The sequence below is a fragment of the Uloborus diversus genome, chromosome 5 (genome assembly GCF_026930045.1).
Source record: "Uloborus diversus isolate 005 chromosome 5, Udiv.v.3.1, whole genome shotgun sequence".
NCBI lineage: Eukaryota > Metazoa > Arthropoda > Arachnida > Araneae > Uloboridae > Uloborus > Uloborus diversus.
Genome location: NC_072735.1, coordinates 104,803,871 through 104,830,363, shown reverse-complemented (window position 1 = coordinate 104,830,363; position 26,493 = coordinate 104,803,871). Strand labels below are relative to the sequence as shown.

General features: G+C 33.3%; 1 protein-coding gene across 1 annotated transcript in view; it reads left to right on the top strand.

Annotated features, from left to right (window-relative positions):
- Positions 1-16,687, top strand: part of LOC129223063 (uncharacterized) — a 113,116-nt gene extending 96,429 nt beyond the window's left edge. Inside the window, exons 23-29 of the mRNA XM_054857628.1 lie at positions 1,836-1,951; positions 2,157-2,301; positions 8,215-8,378; positions 8,550-8,638; positions 9,835-9,978; positions 10,717-10,879; positions 14,045-16,687. Of these exons, the coding sequence (XP_054713603.1) occupies positions 1,836-1,951; positions 2,157-2,301; positions 8,215-8,378; positions 8,550-8,638; positions 9,835-9,978; positions 10,717-10,879; positions 14,045-14,140 (917 nt within the window). The 3' untranslated portion in view covers positions 14,141-16,687. The remainder of the gene's footprint in view (positions 1-1,835; positions 1,952-2,156; positions 2,302-8,214; positions 8,379-8,549; positions 8,639-9,834; positions 9,979-10,716; positions 10,880-14,044) is intronic.
- The last annotated feature ends 9,806 nt before the right edge of the window (positions 16,688-26,493 follow it).

Here is a 26,493-nt window from a genome sequence, read left to right as displayed (position 1 = left end):
CCCCAAAAGTTCTCCCGGGGTCTTTCGTGTTGGATAACTTGGTTTTTCCATGTCGGCACCAATATGTACAAATTAAAAAAATAAAATCTTTGACCCCATTTTTTGCAAGGTAAAATGTATCTATTGACTGGACTATTATGCCATTTGCGCATATCGCAAATTATCATAACTTGGAAACGCGGTTGACAGCAAAGCGTAAACAATTAGCGCGGCAATGGAGTAGCGCGCCAAAGTACATCACTTGTAACGTCATAAAACCACGCCTTATTTCCAAACTCGGACATTTAACAAATTTAATAAAAAATAACTTTTTGAAAAACAAAAGTTTTCCTGGCTCCACTTTATTTATTTATTTTTTGCTTATTTTGTGTTTTTTTTATATTCCAATTTTAAGAACAAAATTATCATAAGATGGACGAGTAAATTACGAAATTATCGTAACGTGGAACCGTAACATGGGCACAAGCCAATTGGCGAGATATGAAATTATCATAACGTGGAAACGTAACATGCGTACAAGCCAATATGCGAGAAAATTCACCATACATTATTTGTAAATATACAAGCGAACCAAAAGACTTTTTAATTTTTCTATTACGGGCAAATCCGTGCGGGTACCACTAGTTACTAATAATAAAGCTAAAAGTCTCTCTGTCTGTCATGAGCTCTGTCTGTCAGGATCTCTGTGACGCGCATAGATAGACCATTCGGTCGATTTTCGTAAAATTTGGCACAGAATTAGTTTATAGCATGGGGGTGTGCACCTCGAAGCGATTTTTCGAAAATTCGATTTTGTTCTTTTTCTATTCCAATTTTAAGAACTTTTCACTGAGCAAATTATCACAACATGGGTGAGTAAATTTCCAAATGATCATAACGTGGAACCGTAACATGGACAAGCATAGCAAATTGGCGGCAACATAGCAAATTGGCGAGAAATTCATCATCCGTTATTTATAAATATACAGGCAAACCAAATAACTTTTTCATTTTCTACTACGGGCAAAGCCGTGCTGGTATCACTAGTTATTAAAAAATCTGAAAAAAAATGCATTTCGAGCTTTGCTGACGACAGCTTTTTGAGTTAAACTTACAGAAGAGACATTTATGAATATTTTGTGTTTTATATAAAGAGATTTTTTATATAAAGAGGTTTGCATTTCTCCCGCTCACGTTTGAATCTCGATTCGTTAAAAAATTATCACTTTTGAAATACCCACTTGGTGGCCATCTCAGGGGCGTGCACAGAAATTTAGGGGTGCGTCACAAATGACTTTCCCGGGTCCCCCTCCATATTGTTTACCCCTATAATTCACCTCTAGATTTAAAAATATTGGCCCCCTTCACGTTCGGGTCCGAGTCAACAGGTGTCCCTTTTCCCCCCTGTGCACGACCCTGAGAACACTTACACACTTACCACTTCTTTTTGAAATTTGGGACAGCTATCTGATTAAAAAAAAAGAAAAAGCATTAATAGTTAAAAGTATTTAAAGTGTCTTTTTAGAAAATAACTATGAGCTTTTGCTTATTATTTAATTCTAAGGTAATAAGTCAATAGGTTATTGTTTTTGTATTAAAACTTTTAAATACGTCTCTCTTAACAAACAGCTCTAAAAAAAGGGTTCCACTTACCCAAACCAACCCTTTTTAACCTTTCAATAAAAAAATTCAACACGGAATAGATTTTTTTTAAACTCTAATGTACTAATGATTAGGTTCATTGCAAGTACTCATTTCAAGCTTTGAAATTTTCTGGAATTTACGAATTTCTTATGCTTGCCAATTTTATTTTGAAATGGGTCTTTAAAATGTATGTTTTCTTTCTTCCCTTACAGTTATGTTTCCTAAGATTCATCAATTTCTTGGTATAAGTGCTTTTAGTTTGACCCAAGTGCATTTTTTTAGAGATATGACTCTTCAAATAATAGAAGAACGTAATAGGACTGGAAAGGTAATCAAAATATTAAAATAAACTATATTTTATACTGTTGAATCTAATCAGCTTTTTGATTCTAATCATTTTAGCTATAATTTTATTACAATTTTTAGAAATATTTTATAAAAATTTCCATGTTAATTTATACTCTTAAATCAAGTTTTTTTATTCGCTATAGTAGGCAAAAATAATTTAATTTTGTAACCTATCAAAAATGTAGGTTCGGAATGATTTCCTTCAATTACTTCTGGATACTGCGAAAGAAGTACAAGATCAGGAAAGTCAAGAAACTTCTGATGATTTAACTGCAAATTATGGAAAAGGCGAGTTTAATGAAAATGTATTAAAGACATCAAACAAAAAAGGTATGTAAATGGTTAAAGAAAAAGAAAGTTTCTTGCCAAATTATTGAACTATTATGCGTTTTCAAAGAAAAACTAAAAACCCTATTAAAATTGCATTCAAATTACGATCATTGGTTACAATTTGTTATCATATCGCATATCCTGTTCAATTCCGTCTTAGTGCAAATTTTTAATTCTTGATTTTATAGAGGATTTACACTTAATTTGTTAGACTTTGAATTTAATTGCATCCACAAGTAATGAGCTTTAATATTACAGCGTATTTGCTGATATGATCTTTGAAATTCAACCTAGCTTTCATGTAAACACTGCAATACAGATATAAAATCAAAATTCCAAAACGTGCAATAACGGTGGTATTAAATTGAATTAAGTATACATGATGTAACAATACAGCGTTTACAGACTTTTAGGGCAGATAAAGTAGGTCTAGATGATGGGAAATCAGATAGCAATGCATGGTCGGAAACGCTTTCCTGGCGCGGTAGCGACGACACAAATCACCAAAACGACAAGACACGAACAAGAGAAGAAAACATGTTTATTATCTTTAGTAGAGCAAAAAACTAAGAATAAAGAACATAAAGGAGCCAACGATCCTCATCAAAGTAGGTGATCGAAATTACGACCCTGAGCTGTGATGCATGCCTCACATCTCCGGCGCATTAATGATCGAACGTAAAAGCGAGTACGGCAACAAAAAACAGTGTGTGCGCATGCACCGTCATTTGATACTTCAGTTTACGGAACGACGTCTATCGTGAGAACCAGACAAAAACTTACCAGCATTTTTGCTGTATTAGAAATATCAAACATGTCTTTTCCTCTTATTTGTGCCATGTCTTTCTTGTACTTTGTGTCGTCACTATCGCGTCAGGAAAGCGTTTCCGACATACATTGCCATATGATTTCCTATCGTCAAGGTGTACTCAATCTGTCCTGAAAGTCTGTAAACGTTGTACTGTTACACCCTGTATATTCTATAGCAGTTGCAAAATGAAAAAGAAAAAAAAAAAAAGACGTGTTAAGAAAGCTTTCATGACAAATATTAGCTTGTGTGTGTGTGTATGTTTCATTTCATTATTTTATTTGATGAATGTATGTACTAAAATTTACAAATCTGTGTGAACAGGGAGACATCATATTCCCACGACTTTGAGTAGAAATTTTATCATAAGTATTGCATTTCGACAAGGAAATTGGCACGGATACAACTCAGGAAAACATTTTTGGCGAAAATCAAGGTTTCACCCAATACTAGTTTTAAGCAATTTTGTCTCAAATATTAGAATACAAGCAAACAATTATGCAGCGCTGTTTTCTAATTAATTTTTGTTTTTGTTATCTAAATTAATAAAGCATGTTTAAAGTTATTTTTTCTAAATTATAAAATTTTTATGATACTCCACTATTGTTTATATCGATTCTTCGTCACCATCCATCAACTATGTAAGCCAGTTTGGTGCGAGTTTTACGGCAAGAAAGAGCATTAAGTATAGATTTATAATCAATAGTTAGTACATGTTTCCCAAATTTTAAGTTGAGTCAATTCATTGCCGGATGCGAGATTTTACTATTACAACCAAGAAATATAAAGTAGGGTCTGGTGGGGTAAAGTGGTCATAAAATCGTAGGTTTTCAACTTAGGTGGATAATAAATGCAACAAATTCTTTAAACACTTCAACTTTTTTTGTTGTTAATTTACATTGCATTATTAAAGAACACGGTACAGTGAATTTTAGGAAGAAAAATATTGATTTTAGTATTTTTATAGAACTTTCTTTTCCCTATGTTTTTATGACCACTTTACCCCATGGGGTGGGGGAAAGTGGTCATAGCATGGGGTAAAGTGGTCATAGTTAAAAATAGATGCAAAACCATTATAAAGAACCGTAATACTTGTATATTTCAGTTGTTTTTATAGCTACAAGTATATTCACGAGTACATGCGTGTATACACGAATATATACGTGTCGTGTTATACACGAGTAAACACGTTCCTATATGAGTAGATACATGTATACATCAGATACATGCATGCACGTGCCTACTCAAGTATATACGTGTATATACGAGTATATAAGCATGTATACGTGATTACCTACAGGAGTGTATACGTGTCTACATGAGTACATACGTGTCACATGTATATACGTGTCTCGTATATGTACGTGTCACGTGTATATACGAGTATATACGCGTATAAACGAACATCATATGCACGTATACACTTGTATCTCGAGAAAATACGTGCATACTTGAGTATATATGTGTATAGTAGACGTATATACGCATATAAGTGTACATACATACATATACGAGTATACACGAGTTAATTCGTGGATACATCCAGTGCGTCTTTGTACATGTCTACTCGCGTATATATAATATGGAAGCACGAGTATATATGCATGTATGCGTGTAAACACGATTATATACCTGTATAGACGTATATACGTACATTTACATGTATACACCAGTACATGTATGTATACACGATAATATACGCTTATATACATGTCGGCCTACAGAGTGAATCTAAGCTCTTGGGCAAAAATCAAAGGGGTGTGAGAGGGGAGGATAAGAAGCAAAGAATCATAAGAAAGTTATAATCACTGACGCGCTATATGCACACAAAGACAGAAACTGATGGATGCAAAGCAAGGCAGAAATTTGTTGCACAAAGATGATTTTACCTAACATTTTAGTTTTTAAGAAATATTTAGAGCAGTTGTTGAAAGTTACGGTCTGTAGTAGCTCTAATACACGCATCGCAACAAAGGCGCAGCGGCTGATGAAAGTTTTTCAAAAGTCTCGTTATTGCAACAGAGAGGGATCTGTGAATGCGACGCATGTATTACAGCTAAAGGCCGCAAATTTCATCAATCGCTTTAAAACTTTCTTAAGTCCTAAAATGTTGTGTAAAATTGTATTTGTGTGTATATATATATATATATATATATATATATATATATATATATATATATATATATATGAGTATAAGTGAGTATATACGTGTATAGTCGAATGTATATCTGTATAGATTAAAAGTACTTGCAGATACCCATATACGTATTTATTGGTGCATTTATGTGAATACGTCTATATACATGTCTACACGAGTATATGCGTATGCATATACTCGTATATTTAACCCCGTTTACTGTAAAAACAATACATATTAAGTGAAATTAATATTTAATTTGTATCTGCCTTATACTAAGATTAAGTGACATTAGAAGAACAATATTCGTTAAGCCTAATATTATGACCACTTTACCCCATCTTACTTAAATTGTTCTAAAAAATTATCTAAAATAGATTCAGCTAACTGCTAATGAGTAAGAGTTCTTGAGACATGTAGGAAGCTTCCTGTACAGTCAATCTGTTCCTAATTCTAACAAACAAAATTTCCCAAGAATGTTAAAATAGGTGTTTAGATTTTAAAATTTTTCATGTTCACGCAAAATATTTTTTTTTACCGAATAAAATTTTGCCAGTTGTAAAATTTTGTATTCAAAATGTAGTTTCTAACTGCCTTACTCTAAAATAAAATTTTCACATTCATTCGAACATTTATTTCCAAGCTATAGCCATTTATTTGACGTATGACCACTTTACCCCATTGACCACTTTCCCCCACCAGACCCTATACTTCTTTTTAATTTCTGTAAAATGGAATAGTTGATTTGTCTTAAAGTAAAGTCCTGATTATTGTGACAAACTATGCCTTATTTAAAACAATGTGTTTATTCTTACCCGACTGCGCGTACGCGACGCAAAGGAAGGTAATGTATTTATGAGTCTATGTATGTATGTATGTTCCAATGTGGCGTTGTACAGGCTAAACCTCTTGGCTTTTGATAAATCTTACGTCAATCGATTTGTCTTTACCTTGGGAGTGTCCTTAAACACATGACAGCAATCAAAATTCACTATATCAGCAACCAGTCACCATACTGTTGGTTCGGGAACAAGTCTCACGCTACCTGCGTGCTACACAGCGTGCGACAAATGCAAGTACCTAGCGTTTCCACTGCCAGAATATTTTGTTTACTAAATCTACTAATTCGATTTTCAACTCTAACATGTTGCATTTATTTTTGTGGTGATTCAGCGGACTGACTTTTGCGACGTGTACTCTCTTTACGGGCTTTTTTAGTTCTGGGGGAAAGATTTGTCTGACGACTTTTCCGGGCTGTTAATATAACTGTGGTTGACTTAAGTTCGTGCATTTTTGCTACAGGTAAAGCATAGGTTGCTTTAAGCCGAGTAAGTTCCCTAGAGGGATTAATAATCAGTAGTTTAGACCACCACTAGTTACTTAATAATCCTCACGATATAAACTTTCTCAATAAAATGACAAGAATGCGACATTTGCTGCCTTATGATCATAATAACTAAGTCAATGAAAATTAACTAAAGAGCGTAAAATAAAAAAAAAAATATTATTAAATAGAAACAAAAAACCCGACTGCGTAAAAACCAAAAAAAAGAAAGAAAGAAAAAAAGAAAAAGAAAAATGTAAGCCCAGTAGCTTTGAATTTTATTAAGTACTACTGAATAACTACACTATTGAAATAGTTTTACATTCGATACACACATTAGACCAAAAAAAAAAGCAGAATAGAAAGATCAACAGTCGGGGCCCATTCGAATTTTACAGGGTTCCTTGACTGGTCAAAAAGGAATGGACCCCGACTGTTGATTCTGCTTTTGAATTTAAGATTTGTCTTATGCGTGTATCGATTACAAAACTACTTTATTGGAGTAGTTATTTAGTAATGCTTGATAAAATTCTAAACTACTGGGCTTATATCTTTTTCTTTTTAGTTTTTTTTTTTTTTTTTTTTTTACTTTTTACGCAGTCGGGTTTTTCGTTTTTATTTAATAATTATTTTCTATTTGTATCAGGAATAGCAGTGAAAAAAATTATATAAATTTGCAGTGTTGTTTTTTTTTTTTTTTCAGTTTTATTTGCACTACAATTTCAGTTGAAAACGCTATTTGTGTATTATCTCATTATCATTGAGTATGTTTTCTTTTTACATTAAAATCGTTTGTCTGCACTTTTAAGATGATTATAATCGAGAGACTACCTAAAATGTAACATTGATTTTCTCTGTAAATAATTTGGCAAAACATATTTCTTTCTTTCGTTGCTTTTCAGTTTAATATTTACCAGCTAATGTTTGAAACTTTTTCTAGATCATTCATTCTGCTCAATTATGTCAACCAGTATTAGCATGTATAACAGTAACTTTCTTTATATCATGCTTTTCTGCCTAAGACAAGAGGGAAAAATAATTTAAAGGCCTAATATGGTATAAAATTTTCACTATAAGTTTTGCTAAACATATCTCTAACCAGCAATAAAAACAATAGCTGGATGTATTTTTTTCAATAAAAATGAAGTACATTTTTCCGTCAATAATTATTTAATTAATCTATTGAAATGTTAAGTTTGAAGTAATTTAATACTTACGCAGAAAAAGGAAGAAAGTCGAAACATATTAGAAGTGTTAAAAACTCAATCTTACGGGAAAAAACACTCGTTCAGTAAATTTCTATTTCTATATTTAAATAATGAAGATTTCTTTAAAAAACGTTGAATGATTTTTTTTATTGTAAAACATTAACAATGTAGTCATATACAGTGTAGTGATTTCTTTAAAGATATTAAATTTTAATGTCCATTTTCATAAAATATTTTTTTCAAGGATTTATTTGTATATTTTTAGGTGTTAAGTCAGTATTTCTAGATTCAGAAAAGAATAAAATTGGAGATATTTACAGTGATGACACCTTTAACAACAAATGGTTATAGCAGCAATCGTCATCATAGTTGTTTATTAATGTTCGCCAGATAGTGTAATGAATGCTTTTCAAAATATCTTTTGTGTTCCTTTTAGAACTTTCAAATATTGAAGTTGTAGCTCAATGTGTGGCTTTCTTCGTTGCTGGATTCGATGCCACAGCGTCCACTCTTTCATTTGCATTCTATCTTTTGGCTCTCAATCCAGACATCCAGGAAAAGTTGATTGCTGAAATAGATGAAGTTTTAAAATGTGAAGGTGTAAGTTTTTTTTTTTAATCTTTTAATTTCTTTTTAAACAAGATAGTAACGAAATAATTTTAATTTAGTAGTTATTTTGATTTAGTAGTTTTATGCTACAGTTTTCATTCATCACTCCGTGTCGTAAGATGTACTTCGATTTTTTTTTAATTCATTGCTTTTAAATTTCAGGGAAAACTAAATTACGAAGCTATTCAAAGTATGAAATATTTGGACAATGTGATCTCAGAGACTTTACGATTATATCCACCTGCTGTGAGGTATGATATTTTAATTTTTATTTACCATTTCATCAGTAAAATTTTAGTTTCAAAAAATTGGATGTCCTAATATGTACATATATATATATATATATATATATATATATATATATATATATATATATATATATATATATATATATATATATATATATATATATATATATATATATATATATATATATATATATATATATATATATATATATATATATATATATATATATATATATATATATATATATATATATATATATATATATATATATATATATATATATATATATAAATATATATATATATATATATATATATATATATATATATATTTTCACGCAAACCGTTAATTATAATTACCGCATGGTTCATTATTTTTATTTATTAATGTTTAAAGTAAAAAAAAAAAACTTAAAATGAGACACTTCGATAAAAAGTTTTCCGGATTTCAAGTTATCTAAGTCAATTATTATTATTATTACTATGATACAGCGCAGTCACTCTTTTGTTTTCTTTACTTGTATAGTGCGTCCATGACGAGTTTTCGGTAAGTTCCACCAAACCCAATGCTGAGTTCCTCAATTTTTTTTTTGACTTTACAGCACTGCGCCATTCGAATTAGAGTTGATATTAGGCATTATTATAAGAAAAAGACTTTAAAAATATGACATCACTATCTCCAAATTCTCCAAACCGTCAGCTAAAGTTACCAAATAAGAAAGTTTTTTTTTTTTTTTTTTTGGAGGCACAGAATTTCCAGTTACTTCTTATCAGGTTGCTCCTGCACGAAAATGCTCCTGCGAAGAAAGTTGTGCATAGTTTTCCTTGAAAATATTGTTGTTTCTTAGCACTTACGAACCCTAAGTTCGAAGCAGTTGAAAATAATTAAATTTAACTCGGCAATTTTGTAAAATAGTATTTGGGGAAAGAGTTATATTTTATTCAAAGACTCTATGAATACCTCAAAAGTTTGAAAGCATGAATTTCAGTTTGCTTTTACACCTATGAATAACTTTTAATTTTGCATAAAAGCTTAATTTTACTTTTGATTTTAGAAAATGATTTAGTTTAAGTTGGAAATCGTACTTGAGATACAGTAAATTGTCCTTTAGTTCTGTAGGGCACTTCTTGTTTTGCAACTGCAATATTTTAAATAAAGTTTTTACTTATCCCTGTTTCTTTATTATTATTTTTTATAGAATAGAAAGGGTAGCGGATGAAGATTATGATCTAGGATACAAAGGAATAAAGATTCCAAAAGGCATGCTGGTGTCTATTCCAGTCTTTGCGATCCACAATGATCCGAATCATTACCCAGATCCAGAGAAGTTCGACCCGAATCGGTAAAAAGATAATAAATATTTTTTGCTCAAAAAAATATTTCGGACCATAAAATATTTTTTAAGCATATTGCACAGTATTTAACGTTACATTTTAAAGAAATTAAATTCCAAAATAATTAAATGTTTTACGTTATATTATAACTATTTTTAAACTTCAAACATATGGGCGAATTTACGGAAAAGCAGCCATTTTGTCACGCACGTAAAAGCTAATATATCTCAATAAAAATAGTAGTTTTAAAAAGTTTTTAACAAAAAACAAATTTTCTCAGAAGTCACTAACATGTTTGTGATTTCTGACACAACAAGTTTTTTTTCATTATCATTTAAAGTTATCAGTCCTAATTAAACATCTCAGTTCTCACATGTGGACAAGAAGGTCGCTTTTTTTCAAGGAATGGCCCTTATGATCATTATTTTCTACATGTATTGTGTTTCAATTAATGCTTCTAGTTATTTAAGAATTTTTTTCAACGCAACAGCACTAAAAATACTTCAAATGTTTACAAAAAGAAGTCCATATCATTCACATTCAAGAAAACACTGATAATAATAATCGATGCCACATTTTTCTTTGCTTCCCATATGTATGTGTGCATCAGAGTATGTTAAAACTCAAAAATAGCTAATTATCAAACAATAATTTACTAACAGACTAACCTGAGAAAACTCTTAGTTATGTTATTTAGAAAATAAATTTGCAAGAGTGATAATTAGAATTTAAAAATTTTTTCGTAGCTTTTCTCCAGAAGAGCGAGCTAAAAGAGACCAATTAATTTACATGCCATTCGGATTTGGACCACGGAACTGTATTGGCATGAGGTTTGTTCTAATGCAGATCAAAGTTTGCCTTGCGTTCTTGCTCAGTAATTTCCGATTCAAAAGGTGTGCCCAGACAAGAGTAAGTATATTGCTGTACTGTATGAAATCAAGAGTGAAATAACTTAAACTGTAGATATATACAGAGTGGTCCGGAACAAAAGTGCTATGTGAAAATTCAGGAAACTAGCCAAACCACTTCGTGAATGTAGCCAACTGTGGAGGTGTTAAATTGGGGGTAAAACAGACCAGGTTCGCATAGGCCGTGAACATTTAATAATAAAGAACCTTCATACAGCACATTTACATATAGATCCAGTTTGCCAATGCAGAAAACATAATCAAAAGAGCTCACATATATTAATGGCCTTCATGGTAATCCATAGAAGTATCCGAGGAAGAGAGGAACGCAGATCAGCCTCGCGCACACACTCCAATGACCAACTGCCGCTCAAGGTCCAAAAACGGCGTTGCAAGTTCGGAAACCGGAAGTCGTATCCGCACCGCGAACTTTCCAGAAAGATCGCGAAGCAACTAGAAGGGCCGGGAACCGGAAAAAACAAGAGGGAGCGCGACAAACGCACCCCCAGCCGAATTAGGTCGAGGGGACAGCGGAGCCTCGTGGGCAATGGGATGAGAACAATAAGAGTGCGGGCTCCGTTCGTCGGAAAATGTGGATAACGGCATCCCGATGCAAGATAGGAATATGTGGCATTACCACACCAACAACAACCAAACCCCCCTGCAGGAGAACACCCCTCTCCCATCTATATAAGTTATCTTCAATCGCAAATCTTCAATCGCAAACCATACTAAAATGCGTAAAAAGTTTTTCCTGTGTTTTTTCTGTGTGTAAGAATTATTGGTTGAATATTTAAATGAAGGGTCACGGAGAAGAATGATATGGTAGCCCATACTGCACAAATTCTCCTCAGTGCGTTTTAAAGCTTGGAAACTTTAATCTTTTCCGAGTTAGCCTCGTTCTTCCCTGTTAAAACTCACTCACTAAGATAATACTTGCCTGAATAATATTTCTCTTAAATACTACCTGTAATAATCTACGTGTTCTCATTGGTTAACCAGAGGTTTTTAGAAAAATGGACTTTGATCTTTCTTCCCTGTAGCCCTTCAAATGTTTTAATATTTCTCTACTAAAAATGGACTTTGATCGTTCTTCCCTGTAGCCCTTCAAATGTTTTAATATTTTTCTACTATTTTAATAATTGCTTTAATTTTCTTTTTAATCTCCTGATCAGTAACTTTTACATTTCATAACATTCTTCATGTATTAACGCATGATAAATATCAAGCGAACCGAAGATTCGTTTGGCTAATGATTTTGAATATACACGGCTATTTTCTGACCACTCTGTATAAGATTTTCTCAACGATCCTTTCAAGATGAGCAAAAACATTCTGAGAATTTCCATACTTCCTCCGTTCAGGATTAGTTGCTGTACTTTGTTCGAAAGTTTGGTCCCAGATTAGTTGCTACATTTAAAAACTGTTGCACTAACTTAAAACTGATGGTTTTATGATTTTGTAGGGGGGAGAGTTTTCTTAAAGCTGTGCTACTAGTATCAATTAAAAACATTTAGTTTCCAGGTATTCCTTCCTTCCTTTCTTATGTCAGAACCCATACAGTTTCAAAAAAAAAAAAAAAGGCTCTAAGCTATGTCCCGCTTTGTAAGGAATCTACTAGTATCATATCAAAAATACCGGTTTGATTTCAAATGAATTCAAGATTCTTAGTTAAAAGATAATTTCATGAGATTTTAATTGAATAAAGCTCCATTCCCTTTTTTCAAGGAGGAAAGAGTAAATGACGGGATACACGATTAAAAAAATACAGAGCTATTGTTGTAAAATCATGAATGCTGTTTATACGAAATTCGTGTTTAGGTTTTTTAATAAGCTCTATTACGAAATGTTCTTTGTTTAAGTTATATAATTCTTTCCTGTAGCAATGTATTTTATTTAAAGCGGTTAAATGAAGCTTCAAGATTATTGCAGCAAAAAAACACTGTCCGTGTTGTAAAACAGGGGCTAGAGTTCAAAAGTGTAGGGTAGGAAACGAGCTAAAATATGCCAGATCACCTCCATGGAAATAGTTCGTGCGGGAGCCTCCCACTTGTGGACGTTTCCCCCAAAGCACATTTATGTCAGAGTAGGAATGCATGACTCGCTTGCGCGATGAAACTAAATCTTCTATATTTACACTGCCAAATATATTATTTTTTGTATTGTTTGTATCATAAAACTTAACAGTTGTGAAGAATGCTGATGCAGTCGTAAAAAAAAAGTAACGCATCTACTGTTTGACAACGGATTGTATGGAATTGGAAAGCGTCCAGTTAAGACGCTTTCTGATGCATATCTGAGTGAGGGATAAAAGTAAAATTTTGATGCGCGTGTTACACAAATTTGAATATAACTCTGCTTAATTCAAAGGTTGACATGCATCAGCAAAATCTGGCATCCCTGAAAACTAATAGATCCGTCCGTTTCCGCCTGTAAACCGGATGTTTGCCTTCCCATACAATTCGTGGTCAGAAAGTTATATAGTTTCTCTTTAAGCAGGAGTGCAAAACAGTTTTACAAGTGAGAATTAATATTCTCCCTCAAAAAAGAAAAAAACAATCTGCACATAAAAACAGAAAAATGCACACATAAACTGGAAACATTTTCCGCTTTTAAAATTTGCTGTTGCAAACCCTTACAAAATGATGAAATGTTAATTGACCTGAAGATTTAAACCTTGGAGACAACTTATTAATTAAAATTCAAAAATGCCCTGCACTTCATAAAAGAATGTTGATGACTTAAAATAAAAATAATATAAAAAAATGTATAAATTAGACTATTACTACTAGAAATACTAAAAAGAACGTTTTTATATTCTTAATAAAATAACTGCAACTATGTGAATAACCGTACGAAACAGTGGATCATGTTATTTATTAATAACAAAACGAATTCAACTTGAATCAAGCCAAGATAGCACTACTTCCTTACTTCTGGACAGTTCTCCACCTGAACCAATTGATCGTATGACTCGGTAGAATGACAAAATGATTTTAAAAAAAAGAAAGAAAGAAGCATCAATAGTGATGACTATAATACCAATCTGGTTTGCTCAGAAAAACAATAAGATGAATAAAAAAAAACCAATCAATAGCAATTAACACGATTTTCTTGAATATTTAGTTCTGAAATGTCAATTCCTTAACTGTACTTTTCGTTACAGGTTCCTATGGAATTTCTTGCCTCACAGTTTATGTTGCAGCCTAAGGACATTATGTTAAAGTTGGAAATTAGAAAAGATGGCATCAAATCTAGTTAAAATGTTCAGCTGCAATTTCGAGGTTACGCGTGCTTGTGTATATGTTATAGGTCTTCAATCATTGAGCTAATCACAACCGAAAAAAGAGCTTACAAATGTCTGTACATTATGCTACGGCATACGCATAAAGCTTTAAATTCAACTAGTGGTACCCGCACGGCTTTGCCCGTAATAGAAGATTAAAAAGCCATTTGGTTCTTTTTATATTTACAAATAATGGCTGATGAATTTCTCTCCAATTATCTATGTTCATTTGCTTGCCCATGTTACGGTTCCACGTTATGATAATTTGGTAATTTACTATTCCACGTTGTGGTAATTTGCTCGGTAAAATGTTCTTGAAATTGGAATAGAAAAAGAACAAAATTGAATTTTCGAAAAATCGCTTCGAGGTGCACACCCCCCATGCTGCAAACTAACTTGTGCCAAATTTTATTAAAATCGGCCAAACAGTCTAGGCGCTATGCGCGTCACAGTGATCCAGATATGCAGACAGACAGAGAGACTTACAGCTTTATTATTAGTAAAGAAGGCATTTTTTGATGTAGTATGAAATAATTGTTTCGCAGTATAGTTTTTCATTAAAAAGTAGATAAATAAATTTTCTTTAAAAATTATAAGGTACGGCATTGTTCCTTGGGGCCTTATTGAAACATGTTTTTACCTTTACTTGGGTAAATGTTATGTAAAAATGTAAGTAAAATCTCATTGCTTACCATTTGAGGAATCTATAAGCACTTCAAAACAACAAATATGCTGTCTAAAGTCTTGATGACAAGATTTGCTAATACTGGAGCCTGATGGTTGTAAAGAATTTCTATTGGTAGTGATCGAATTTAGAGGAGGGAGCAAATAATAGCCTGGGGAATTTAAAAACATGATATGGGGTTACTTGTGAATGGGGACAGTAATGGGATAGGATTTAATATTAGTTGGTAATTTCTTCATGTCCTTGAAATGTCCAGTACGTAGCCTAGCTATTGTGGAAGAGAAGAAGGGCGGATTAAGGGAGGGTCAAAGGGTCTGCTGACCCCCCCCCCCCCTGTGAGAAGAATTTCATTTTGATTATTATTAAACTTCAATTATTTAGATCCGAAAAAATAATACATGGAATCAATATCAACATTTTTTTTGCTCGGTTCTGTAAGGAAGTTATTTTTAGTGCGTCATAATTCAAAGAATTGACTGTATTTGTCTACTGGGGTATTGCTATTTTGATTTCTTTGTTCATTTTCAAAAGCACAAATTTTACTAATGAGCATAACTTTTTTCCCAGGTTCTTTTTTTCCAGTTCTCCTCCCCCTCAAACCACATGTTGTGCGTGTCATGTGTGCTTTTTCCTACTAGTTATAGATGTAATCTCACATAATCAAAGCTTACGGTAACATGACCAGCATATCTGCTGAAAGAAATGTGACTTTTGATGAAAATTTGAGGGAATATGATCCATGGCTCAGGCTGTGGCATTGAAAAGTTGGGGGAGGGGAGGTAATTTGAATGGGTTTTGACATGGGGGGAGGTATTCCGTAGCATATGAGGCGGTACGTTCTCATGCATGGAATGATGGGCAACCCTGATTAACTGCTACTTTTTTACGTAGGATGATTAACGATTTTCATTGAAACTTGACCCCCCTTACAAAAATTTCTGGATCTGCCCCTGAAAGAGAGGTTTCTTGAGCAGTGAAGATCGGGGACTGCTGCCTTGTTGCAAATCCTTCGCTTGGCAACAGTATTCACGTCTGTGATGGTGGCTGTTAGAGGTTGTTCTTGGTTATGTACTTCCTTTGAGGTCTACACACTCATTTCTCTCAATTCCGACATAAGCTGGGGATCCACTGAAGAATTCAAAGTATCGATCGATAATAAATCTTATGAACATTGAATATAAAACATGGTATAAAACACAGATACACGTTACATAGCTTCGGGGATAGTCCATATGGTTATGACTTGGGCTCTGAAATTCACCGGGAACTAGAGCAATTGCGTCTGACGCGCTGAAGGTCTTGTTGCTGAGTGTGAATACAATGTACGCATTCTTTCTTCTTCATCTATTTCATATGTGGCTTTATTTCTTAAAATAATTTTTGGGATTTTAATAAGGTAATGAGGACATCCTAATGTGTAACTACATATTAGTTCAAAAGTACATTGAAAAAATAAAAAAAGAAACAAGACCTGTGTAAAATGTGTTTGAGATTAGTTGTTCTGATTAACTAACAATATTATTAAAAAGAACACAATTGAAGGTCCAGTACGTATCATAAGTTTTAAATTGATAAATTTGGATCAAGCACATAAAAAATGTATCTTTTTTTATTTATACATCCAATAAATCTCATTTTAAGTTGCTAGTTTCCACATGACTAGGTGTTGGTGGCAAAGGGAACAAAAAACTTACCTGTCAATTATATCAGGTAAGTTTTATTAGTCGTCAATTTATAGCAGGACAAAGCTGTGCGGTGTAACTTTTTCCTCATTCAAAATATTGTATTTCAAATCGTTGTATTGTATTTAAACGCTGAAATAAATGTATTTTGTTCTACTCGGGATGTCTATTTAATATAAAGTCCATCTCATTTCAGCATACGGCAGAGGTTATTTAACTTTTAAAGGCACTAACAGTGTTAAATAAATCCAATAATAGTAGTCAGTTAAAATAATTAATTAATAAACAATGCAACTATGGTGATGTCAAGAAAATCTAAAAAGAAGTTAAACTTATCAATGACAATTTACGAAATGGGTATACCCAAATTTGCAGAAGCTGAAGCTGAAGCTTCTATAGTATTTGCAATATGAAATTAGATAGTTTTATTCAATAATATGCAAGAATATCTATTTCGGTTAACGCGAAGTGTTAATTAACGTAAGGCCTGTCATCTCCATTACGAACTATTTTATAATGACACGTCTAGAAAACGACTTATTAAATTAAATGCATTCATCCTGCCTCGATTTTGATTAAAAATTGATTCAATTGCAACTAATTAAAAATAATGTTGGTCAAATAAAGTTTAAATAGAAAAAAAATTGCTTAGATCAGTGAACTTCAACCTATGGTGCGCGAGCAGATTTTGTTCGTCCAACGGGAAGCTAAAAAAAAAACCCCATCTTGGATGCATTTTGACTACAGAAGGGAGGATGGGCGGGGGCTAAAGCTAACTAAACCAGCTAAACTGAAATATTATTGAAATATTGGCATGTCTCATTTTCAAAATTTACATTGTGGCCCTTGACTAAAAAAGCAGGAGACCCCTGGTTTAACGCTTTAAAAGTAAAGCACCTATACGAGTAAGAGACGTTAGGTGCAAGGAAAAGTAACATTCTATTTCTTCACTTGCTGTAATATTAAAACAGTTTTAAAACAATATTTATATCATGTTTAAAAAATAAGGAATTCATCATTGAGGGACAGTTTATTATCATCTGTAAAATTATAGTTCTGCATAGAATGTTATTTCTTACTGAAAAGATCAAATAAAATATGATAGCAGGAAGCACAACGCTAAAAAAGTGCATATTAATAACTGATTGTCGATACATGTTTTTGGGTTTAAAAGAATCTTTTATTCAATGCAAAAAAAAAAAAAAAAAAAAACGGAGTGGAGTCATTCCATGTCAAGTGACCTACGGTTCTCCACTCGACCATCTCCGATTTGAATGAAATTTTATAGAGGCGTAGAGATGCCTTTGAAACTAATCTATGCAAATTTTTAGCCTTCTAGATCCAAATCTTGAGGATCTAGGATCTTCGAAAAATGTGATCCAAGATGGCGGATTAGTTTTTTGTGCCAGATTGCCATGTTTACACCAAGTTTACAGGAAATTTTATTACACTGGAAGCCTGAAATTTTAGGCGCTTAAAGTATGTTTGACCGTCAGTATATTCAAGCATTTTTGTGAATTTGAGCTCGTTAGATTTTGTGTAGCATGCGCATGAACTTGTGAAAAAGCGCGATGGGAACATTTTTTCCTGGATTTTAGGTTGTCATAAAATCTGAAGAAAAATAATTCAAAAGCTCGTACTGCGTGATTCTATTGTAAAAATGTTTGAGGGAGGATCCTAGATCCTCAGAATTTGGATCTAGGAAGCTGATAATTTGCATAGATTAGTTTCAAAGGCATCTCTACTCCTCTATAAAATTTTATCCAAATCGGAGATGGTCGAATGGGGACGATTTGAAAAATTAGGTCGGTTGACGTGGAATGACTCAGTGGGAACTCGTGGATAGTAATTTATCAAAGCCAAACTTCTTCCGTTAAAAAATGATCTTTTTGAGCCTCAAAAGATATGTTGCAAGTTGTTCATAATTTACTATTTATCAACATCATGTTTATTATAGTTACTTTGCTATACTTACGCGTATGTACATGGTGACAAGAGATATCTTAGATACGCACAATACACCACAACTTTAATGCTAATGAAAATATTACGACCAAACCTCAAAATAAATATGGATACATTGTTTCGTCTAGTATATTTACAAATTTTCACTGTCTCTACCTTTATGATTAATACAGAGCTTTAAGCGTGTTACAAAATTTTCGGTTCTGGGTCTGCCACTGCAGACGAAAAAAGCGACTATTGTGATTATTTTGAAGAACTGCAGATGACGACTATTTCAACCTAAATTAAGCCAAAACGTCTATTTTGTAAAAAATTGCTACAATTTTGTCTAATGCGACTAAAATGTAAAAAAAATACGAGGGGTGTAAAAAAAAGCTCCAGCTTTAAGTATCATTGGCCGAACTTTATTAATTTTGAGCTCACTCAGGGTCTCTAAATTACGCGAAAAGCCGCCAAATGGGCTAACTCGGCCTTATTTATTGCCAAGAGTAAGTAAAAGTCCTTTTTTTTAGCCTACTTTCCCATAAAAGTCATAGAAAGAAGAAAAAAGCATGAAAGACTTAATACATCTTCAAAATATCGTAAAAATCAAAAAAAGAAAAAAAAAGTCAAAAATAAAATACACAATTAAATAAATATCGAAACATTAAAAATTGGAAAGTAGGGTATTGAGGATGGGGAAAAATGTCCGTCGAACTGTCGGTCTGTCCTTCTCCCCTAAAAACTTTTGAGTAAATAGTCCGATTCGAACTTTTTTTTTTTTTGTTCGAAAGATCTTGGCGAGGACACCTCATTCCAACATTTCACTTTTTAATTTTAAATATTTTTCGTTCAATTTTGAACAGTTCAAAAAAACTTATCATTAGCCCCTACGGGGAAATTCAAGACAGTTCTTAGAGGTGAATTTGCGTCTAACAAACTTTATAGGAAAAAGCTTTTAATGAAAAATTTGTGTATAAAATATCTTTTTGATTTAAACAATTTTCCGTTCAACTCAAAAAGGGGATTTGAACTATTTTTCCGTTTTTGAACTGTTCAAATCCCTTAATATTAATGTCTCTAGAAAAACTGAAAGTCAATGTACATTCCCCCCTTGAAGGCAGATTTACTTCAAACAAATTTTGTTGGAAATATCTCTTGACGACAAACTCCCGACTCCGATTCCGAAAATTTTCGAGCACCTGACTCCGACTCCGACTCCTGTGCCCGACAATTAGTCCGACTCCTCGACTTCGAATCTGACTTCGTAGCTTTGGCGAAAGTACACGGAAAAAAATGACTGACTCTGACTCTTGGAAATTCGACTCCGACTCCGACTCCTTGATCTCAAAATAAGTCTGACGACGACTCCGCAAACTTTGGCAGAGTTGCGGACTTTAAGGGAAATGACCAATTCTACCTTCGAGTGAATTAAATACATTCGGCTCCCGAATCGGACACTTTTGTCCCAAAATAAGATTGACTTCGACTCCGCAGCCATGGATTTTACTGTGAAATAATTATTTTTATTATTATTTTTTTTTTCACTCTAAAGTTTTAATTTATATATTCAGTTTTTGGCAAAAAAATTCAGAGTCCTTTATGTTTCTACTTAAAGATATGCTTTTTTTCAGACGATTTTTTTTCAAAAAATGAAATTTGGTTCTTTAAGTTAACATTTTATTGTTTTTATTTATTTTTAAATTACATTAAATTATTTTTTAAATTATTTTTTGGCAACAGGGGAAAAGCAAAAAAAAAAAAAAATTTTTTTTTTTTGATGTGATGTATTTATTGTAATGAGGTTATCAATTTATTATTATTTTCTTTTTGAAAGATTTTAATGATTTTTTTCATGGAATAAAATGTATTTGCTGTTTTGTTTAAAAGGTGCTGCTACTTTATTTGTTCCTTTATTTATTTTTCACGCATCTAATTCTTTAGATGAGCGAGGCATATTTTATTTCGAGAAATCAGCTTAAAATATTTTTTTTTAATATGATATAAATAATTTGCGATTTTAGCTAATTTTGAGAATTTTGATCAGATACTAGAAAGTCGAAGTTGTACACGGGAAAGTAGGCTCTGTTAGTTCTGGATGGAACTTTCTGTGCTCTGCTTGTTGTTCTCTGCAGCTACAATAGTCGGACAATGTTATTTAACAAACATAGAGTACTCCGTTTTATCGTTATTAATATTATTTTAATTTTATAAAAGCTAACGATTGTTTTATCTTCAACAGTAATAGTAAATTTAATTGAGTTAAGCATTTTTTTTGTGAGTTAAAAGCTTTATGTGCCATATAAAATACTGCAGCGAGCATTATTAACACTTACTTATGCAATCTATTATTTGCTTCACGTTTGTAAATGCATTTTAACTTTATTAACTATGAAAGGTTTTGGCGATGACTTGTTGCATTTTTTCAACCATATGCGGTATTAATAACCATTACAATTATGTGGATGCTTATCTTAGCCCTTGTATTATTTAATAAACATATCGTCGCCTCAGAGCAAAAGTAGGATATCTTAGTTACATTGCTGGGATTAGATGTCTTAATGTTGCTCTGAGGCGACGATATATTGTTGAGGGTTTTTTTTTTTTTTTCATTTTTTTGATTTTACTGTAAATGTAAATAAACTTTAATGTGTATATATGTAAATAAGAGCTTTTGAGTGCTTTATATGCGCAAGTGATTGTGAATTTAATAACAGTGTTTAGATACTTTTTTTAATTTAAAAGTCTGTTGTACCTAAAAATAAAAATAGCTATTGTGTGTTAGCAAGACTTTGAAACAGAAAAGTGTTTAACTGCAATTGACGTATCGCAAACAGGCAAGGAAAGTGACACAACTCAAAATTTGCAAAAATTGTAAAATGATTTAAATTAAATGATCTTTCCTTGCCACAAAATTCACTCAAAATTAGCTTACGCAACTGGTGCGTGGTGACGTAAGAACGATACATCATTAAATTTTTATAAAATAGAATATATACTTTTAAACTCTAAGTATGCATTACTAATTTAAATAACACAAACTAACCAGTAAACTCAGGAAATTACCGCCCATCAGCCAGGGCTAAAGCAGAAATACATGAAATACACCGCCACCTCAGTCATTTCCAGCAGAGGACTGCAGTTTCGTGCTTATTAGCACTCATCAGCCCGGCATAGGAAAGTGACTGAGCTCGAGATGGAAAACCTCTTATGGAAGCCAAGAGGGCCAAACAAACTGGTAGCTAATGTAGAATAAGCACAGACCAGCCGAGTGACCGAAGCAATGGTTCGGTTCAACTCGAAAATTGATGGCAAGGCATGGTATATTCAGTAAATTACCGCCCATTAGCCAGGGCTAAAGCAGAAATACATGAAATACACCGCCAGCTCAGTCATTTCCAGCAGAGGACTGCAGTTTCGTGCTTATTAGCACTCATCAGCCCGGCATAGGAAAGTGACTGAGCTGGAGATGGAAAACCTCTTATGGAAGCCAAGAGGGCCAAACAAACTGGTAGCTAATGTAGAATAAGCACAGACCAGCCGAGTGACCGAAGCAATGGTTCGGTTCAACTCGAAAATTGATGGCAAGGCATGGTATATTCAGTAAATTACCGCCCATTAGCCAGGGCTAAAGCAGAAATACATGAAATACACCGCCAGCTCAGTCATTTCCAGCAGAGGACTGCAGTTTCGTGCTTATTAGCACTCATCAGCCCGGCATAGGAAAGTGACTGAGCTGGAGATGGAAAACCTTTTATGGAAGCCAAGAGGGCCAAACAAACTGGTAGCTAATGTAGAATAAGCACAGACCTGCCGAGTGACCGAAGCAATGGTTCGGTTTAACTCGAAAATTGATGGCAAGGCATGGTATATTCAGTAAATTACCGCCCATTAGCCAGGGCTAAAGCAGAAATACATGAAATACACCGCCAGCTCAGTCATTTCCAGCAGAGGACTGCAGTTTCGTGCTTATTAGCACTCATCAGCCCGGCATAGGAAAGTGACTGAGCTGGAGATGGAAAACCTCTTATGGAAGCCAAGAGGGCCAAACAAACTGGTAGCTAATGTAGAATAAGCACAGACCTGCCGAGTGACCGAAGCAATGGTTCGGTTTAACTCGAAAATTGATGGCAAGGCATGGTATATTCAGTAAATTACCGCCCATTAGCCAGGGCTAAAGCAGAAATACATGAAATACACCGCCAGCTCAGTCATTTCCATCCGTTTGCTGGAAATGACTGAGCTGGCGGTGTATTTCATGTAACCAGTAAACATCAAATTATAATTCTTTTGCGTATATTGTAATATTGGAGACTCAATTACTTAAAAATACTAATGCGTAAAACCTTGATTTTCTCCAATGCAGTGTTTTTGAACTGTGTCACTTTCCTTTCCATGGGGCCATATGGTAGACAGCAGATGGTTTCTTAACAGACTATTGGGTTATCCATCATATAATATAGTGAAAATTGGTAAAAATTTTGCTTTGTTTTATGTTGGGTTATCCATCATATAATATAGTGAAAATTGGTAAAAATTTTGCTTTGTTTTATGAGTATACAGTGTAGTAGGGACGAAAAGTTACTTCATTTAAGACAGAAAAGTGGCTAATTAGTAAGGTCAGTTGGGGTAAGTGCGGTCTTGGGGCAAATGCGGCTTAGGTTAATAATCAGAAACCAGGAATATCTTCAAGGCTGCTACCATCTGGGTAGCTTGGTAAACGTTATTACTTTGCACTGCGTGCGTTTGATCGCGCTACTTGAATGGTAATTCTACGCCCTCCCTCGTTTCCTAACTTTTCTCATTCCCACTACAGTGCCATGTTGTTATGGTTCGAAAAATCATCGTTTCTTCTGTTGTTGTTCTCACTTTTTCGTGCTTCCAAAACGTAAGTACAACTATTTCGTGTCTACTTTTCGTATTTTTAAAGCTGAGATTTATTATTTTTTACTTTCAAATCAATTAATTTTAGGGCTGCACTTGCCCAGAAAATTATACGACTGGGAAAGTGCGGTCTGAAAAAAAGGGTCAAGTGCTGCTTTGCATTTTTTTGGGGCTGCACTTTCCCATTAATCTGGCAATGTTATTTTATGACAGATATAATTTGTTCGCAACGATTTAATGAAGCAATGTAATTAATTTGTAATCCTTCCGAAATTATTTGAGGAGGAAGAAAGTGACGATAATGAAAATATGAGTTTAAGGGAAGATTCACATGATGAAATGACAGTCGAAGAAATGATTGCCACAGAGCAAAAACAGCAAGAAGATATCATTCAGTGGGGAAGGCATCCAACGGAGAGAAAGGTAGGCGACTGGGTTCTCGTGAGATTTTCTACAAAAAAGATGACTAAACATTTTGTAGGACAAATTACTGATATAAATGATGATAATTACTCTGAAATTAAATTTTTAAAGTTAAAAACGGCTGGAAATTATAGCACTGTGTTTAGTTATCTTTCAAGAGACGACGTTAGCGAGATCCAAGACGATGACATTGTATCAATCCTTCCAAATCTCTCTTCAGATCGTAGAGGAAAATTGATATTCCAAGTAACGTTTTCAGAATATAATACAAATTAAATTGTTAATTACTATACTAAGTGCACTTATACAAAAAAATATGTTCAAGTTCGCCAAAGACATGTTACCTTTTGTCAGTTGTATAGTTACCTTTTGTATTATTAAGTTGATATTTTATAAGTTCGTTGATATTCAAGTTTTAAAGATTATTCCTTGATATGCAAGTTTTGTTTTTGTTTTTTTAAGTTTATTAGCATAATAAAAGTTATATTTCATGTTCCTTATTTAATCTAAAATAAAAACTTCAGAATTTTGTTTAATAATCCATTGTTTTTTGAACGTTCTTCATTTTACATTGACAGGTTTCGTTAGGAAAAATTTAATAACTTCCCAAAGAATAGGTGAAAATTAAAATAAAAAAATCGTTTTTAATCAGGAAAAAATACTCTATTGATTGCACTTGCACCTTATTTTCTCAAAAGGTTTGAAAAAAAAATTCAAACCGGTGATGCTCTTGTCCCACTTTTATTGAGAAAGTGCGGCCCTAGAGCACAATAGTTTAAAATATTTTTTTCAACTTTTTTACTTGCAATGATTTTAACAGGCTCATGTCTCGGGAAACACACTAAAACAGGTAACATACGAAATAAAAATTAAAAAAATTGTATCAAGTCTTGTAATGTCTAGGCCTTAATAAATTCGAACTGTACAATTTAAGGACTGCACTTCCCCCAACTCACCTTACTTGAAAGAACAAAAATGTTACTTTTTTTTCGAACTATTATGTTTTGAGACAGTTCAAAAAAGTAATTACTTGTTGTAATGTTCTCATTATTTTATAAATATCTCTAATGCACAACTTTTACAATATTATCACTGAAAAAAGATTGGTAGGAAATCATGTAGGGAACACCATTTGTGTGCAACTGGAGAAAGCTCCGTTTGTCTGAGAGATCACGCTCACATATCATGCAGCTGAGATATGTCTATTCCTCAAAGTATATGTGGCATAATTTAGTATTAATACTATTTAAAAAATAATAGAAGACTATTTTAAATACTATTTTCCTTAACGAATAAATACCTTTGTGCTGAAGATTCAAAAAATCAGTAATCCAACGTCATTAAGCACAAAAATTGCAAAAAATTGCAGGCACGTGTTTCGGTGTTACAAGGAACACCTTTTTCAATGCAAAGAGGTGTGAGCTTCTGGATGAAAAGTCATCCGAGAAAAGGTGGACTCGGATGACTTTTCTCGGATGACTTTTCATCCAGAAGCTCACACCTCTTTCCATTGAAAAAGGTGTTCCTTGTAACACCGAAACACGTGTCTGCAATTGTTTTGCAATTTTTGTGCTTAATGACGTTGGATTACTGATTTTTTGAACTATTTTCCTTGTTTGACGACTATTTTGCAGATTATTTTTCATTTAAAAAGCTACTAAAATGACTATTTTTGGGACCATAACTCAGTGGCAGTCTTGTTTATCTCATCCCTTGCATAAGGATTTTTTTAGAGATGCCTTAAGTTTTATGAAATTTACCCCACAATATTGTCTCCAGGACCTTCTTGCACTGTTCTAACGGCGTCAACGACACCAATCTAATGGTTTAGGGTGTAATATGTGCTGGAGGAAAAATATCACTTGTATTTGTTGATCAGGGGATAAAATTAGTCAAGAAACATGTCGCAAATTCATTTTGGAAGATGTTGTCTTAAAAGTTCATTGGAAACAAAAGATGGACCTTTCAACAGGATTCCACACCTGTACACAGAGCTAAAAGCAATCAAGATTGGTGCAAGACATTTTTTCCGGACTTCATTGGAGCTCAAGAAAGATCACCGTATTCCCCATGTTTGACCCAATAGATTATTCTGTTTGACCCATGGTGGAAACATAGGTGTGTGATAAACCCTTATAAAACTTTGGCATCCCAAAAGAAATGATAATGCAGAGCATCGGATAAACTATCAGTAAGTGAGTTGCGGCCCAGAGTCGACAATTTTGTGACACGTATAAAGCTCTGTATTAATCCAAAAGATAGCCACTTTAAAAATTTGTAAATATATTACACGAAATTATGTATTCATATTTATATTAAAGTTTGGTCGTAATAGTTTTATTGGCATTTAAGTTATGGTGTATTGTGTGCGTCTAAGTTATTTCTTGTCACCCTGTATAAAGTGTTGACGCCTTTTTTTCTGAGTCTATGTCTATTTCGAATGATTGTGCGACATGTAAAACATTCTTTGTGAATTCGTTTGGTATTAAACATACTCCTCAAAGTTAAAATCCCTAATGCAGTTTCACATCAAAGAGATAGCCCCGGGGCCCCATCTGGTGGAAAACTGTGTGGTCAAAATTCATTGAGCCATTGACATCTACGCCTTAATGGTGGCACATGAGAGTCTGGATGCCATATCGGGGATCACATTAATTCTGCATAAAACTCAAATAAAACAAATAGAAGCTCCATCAGAAATAAAAACACCC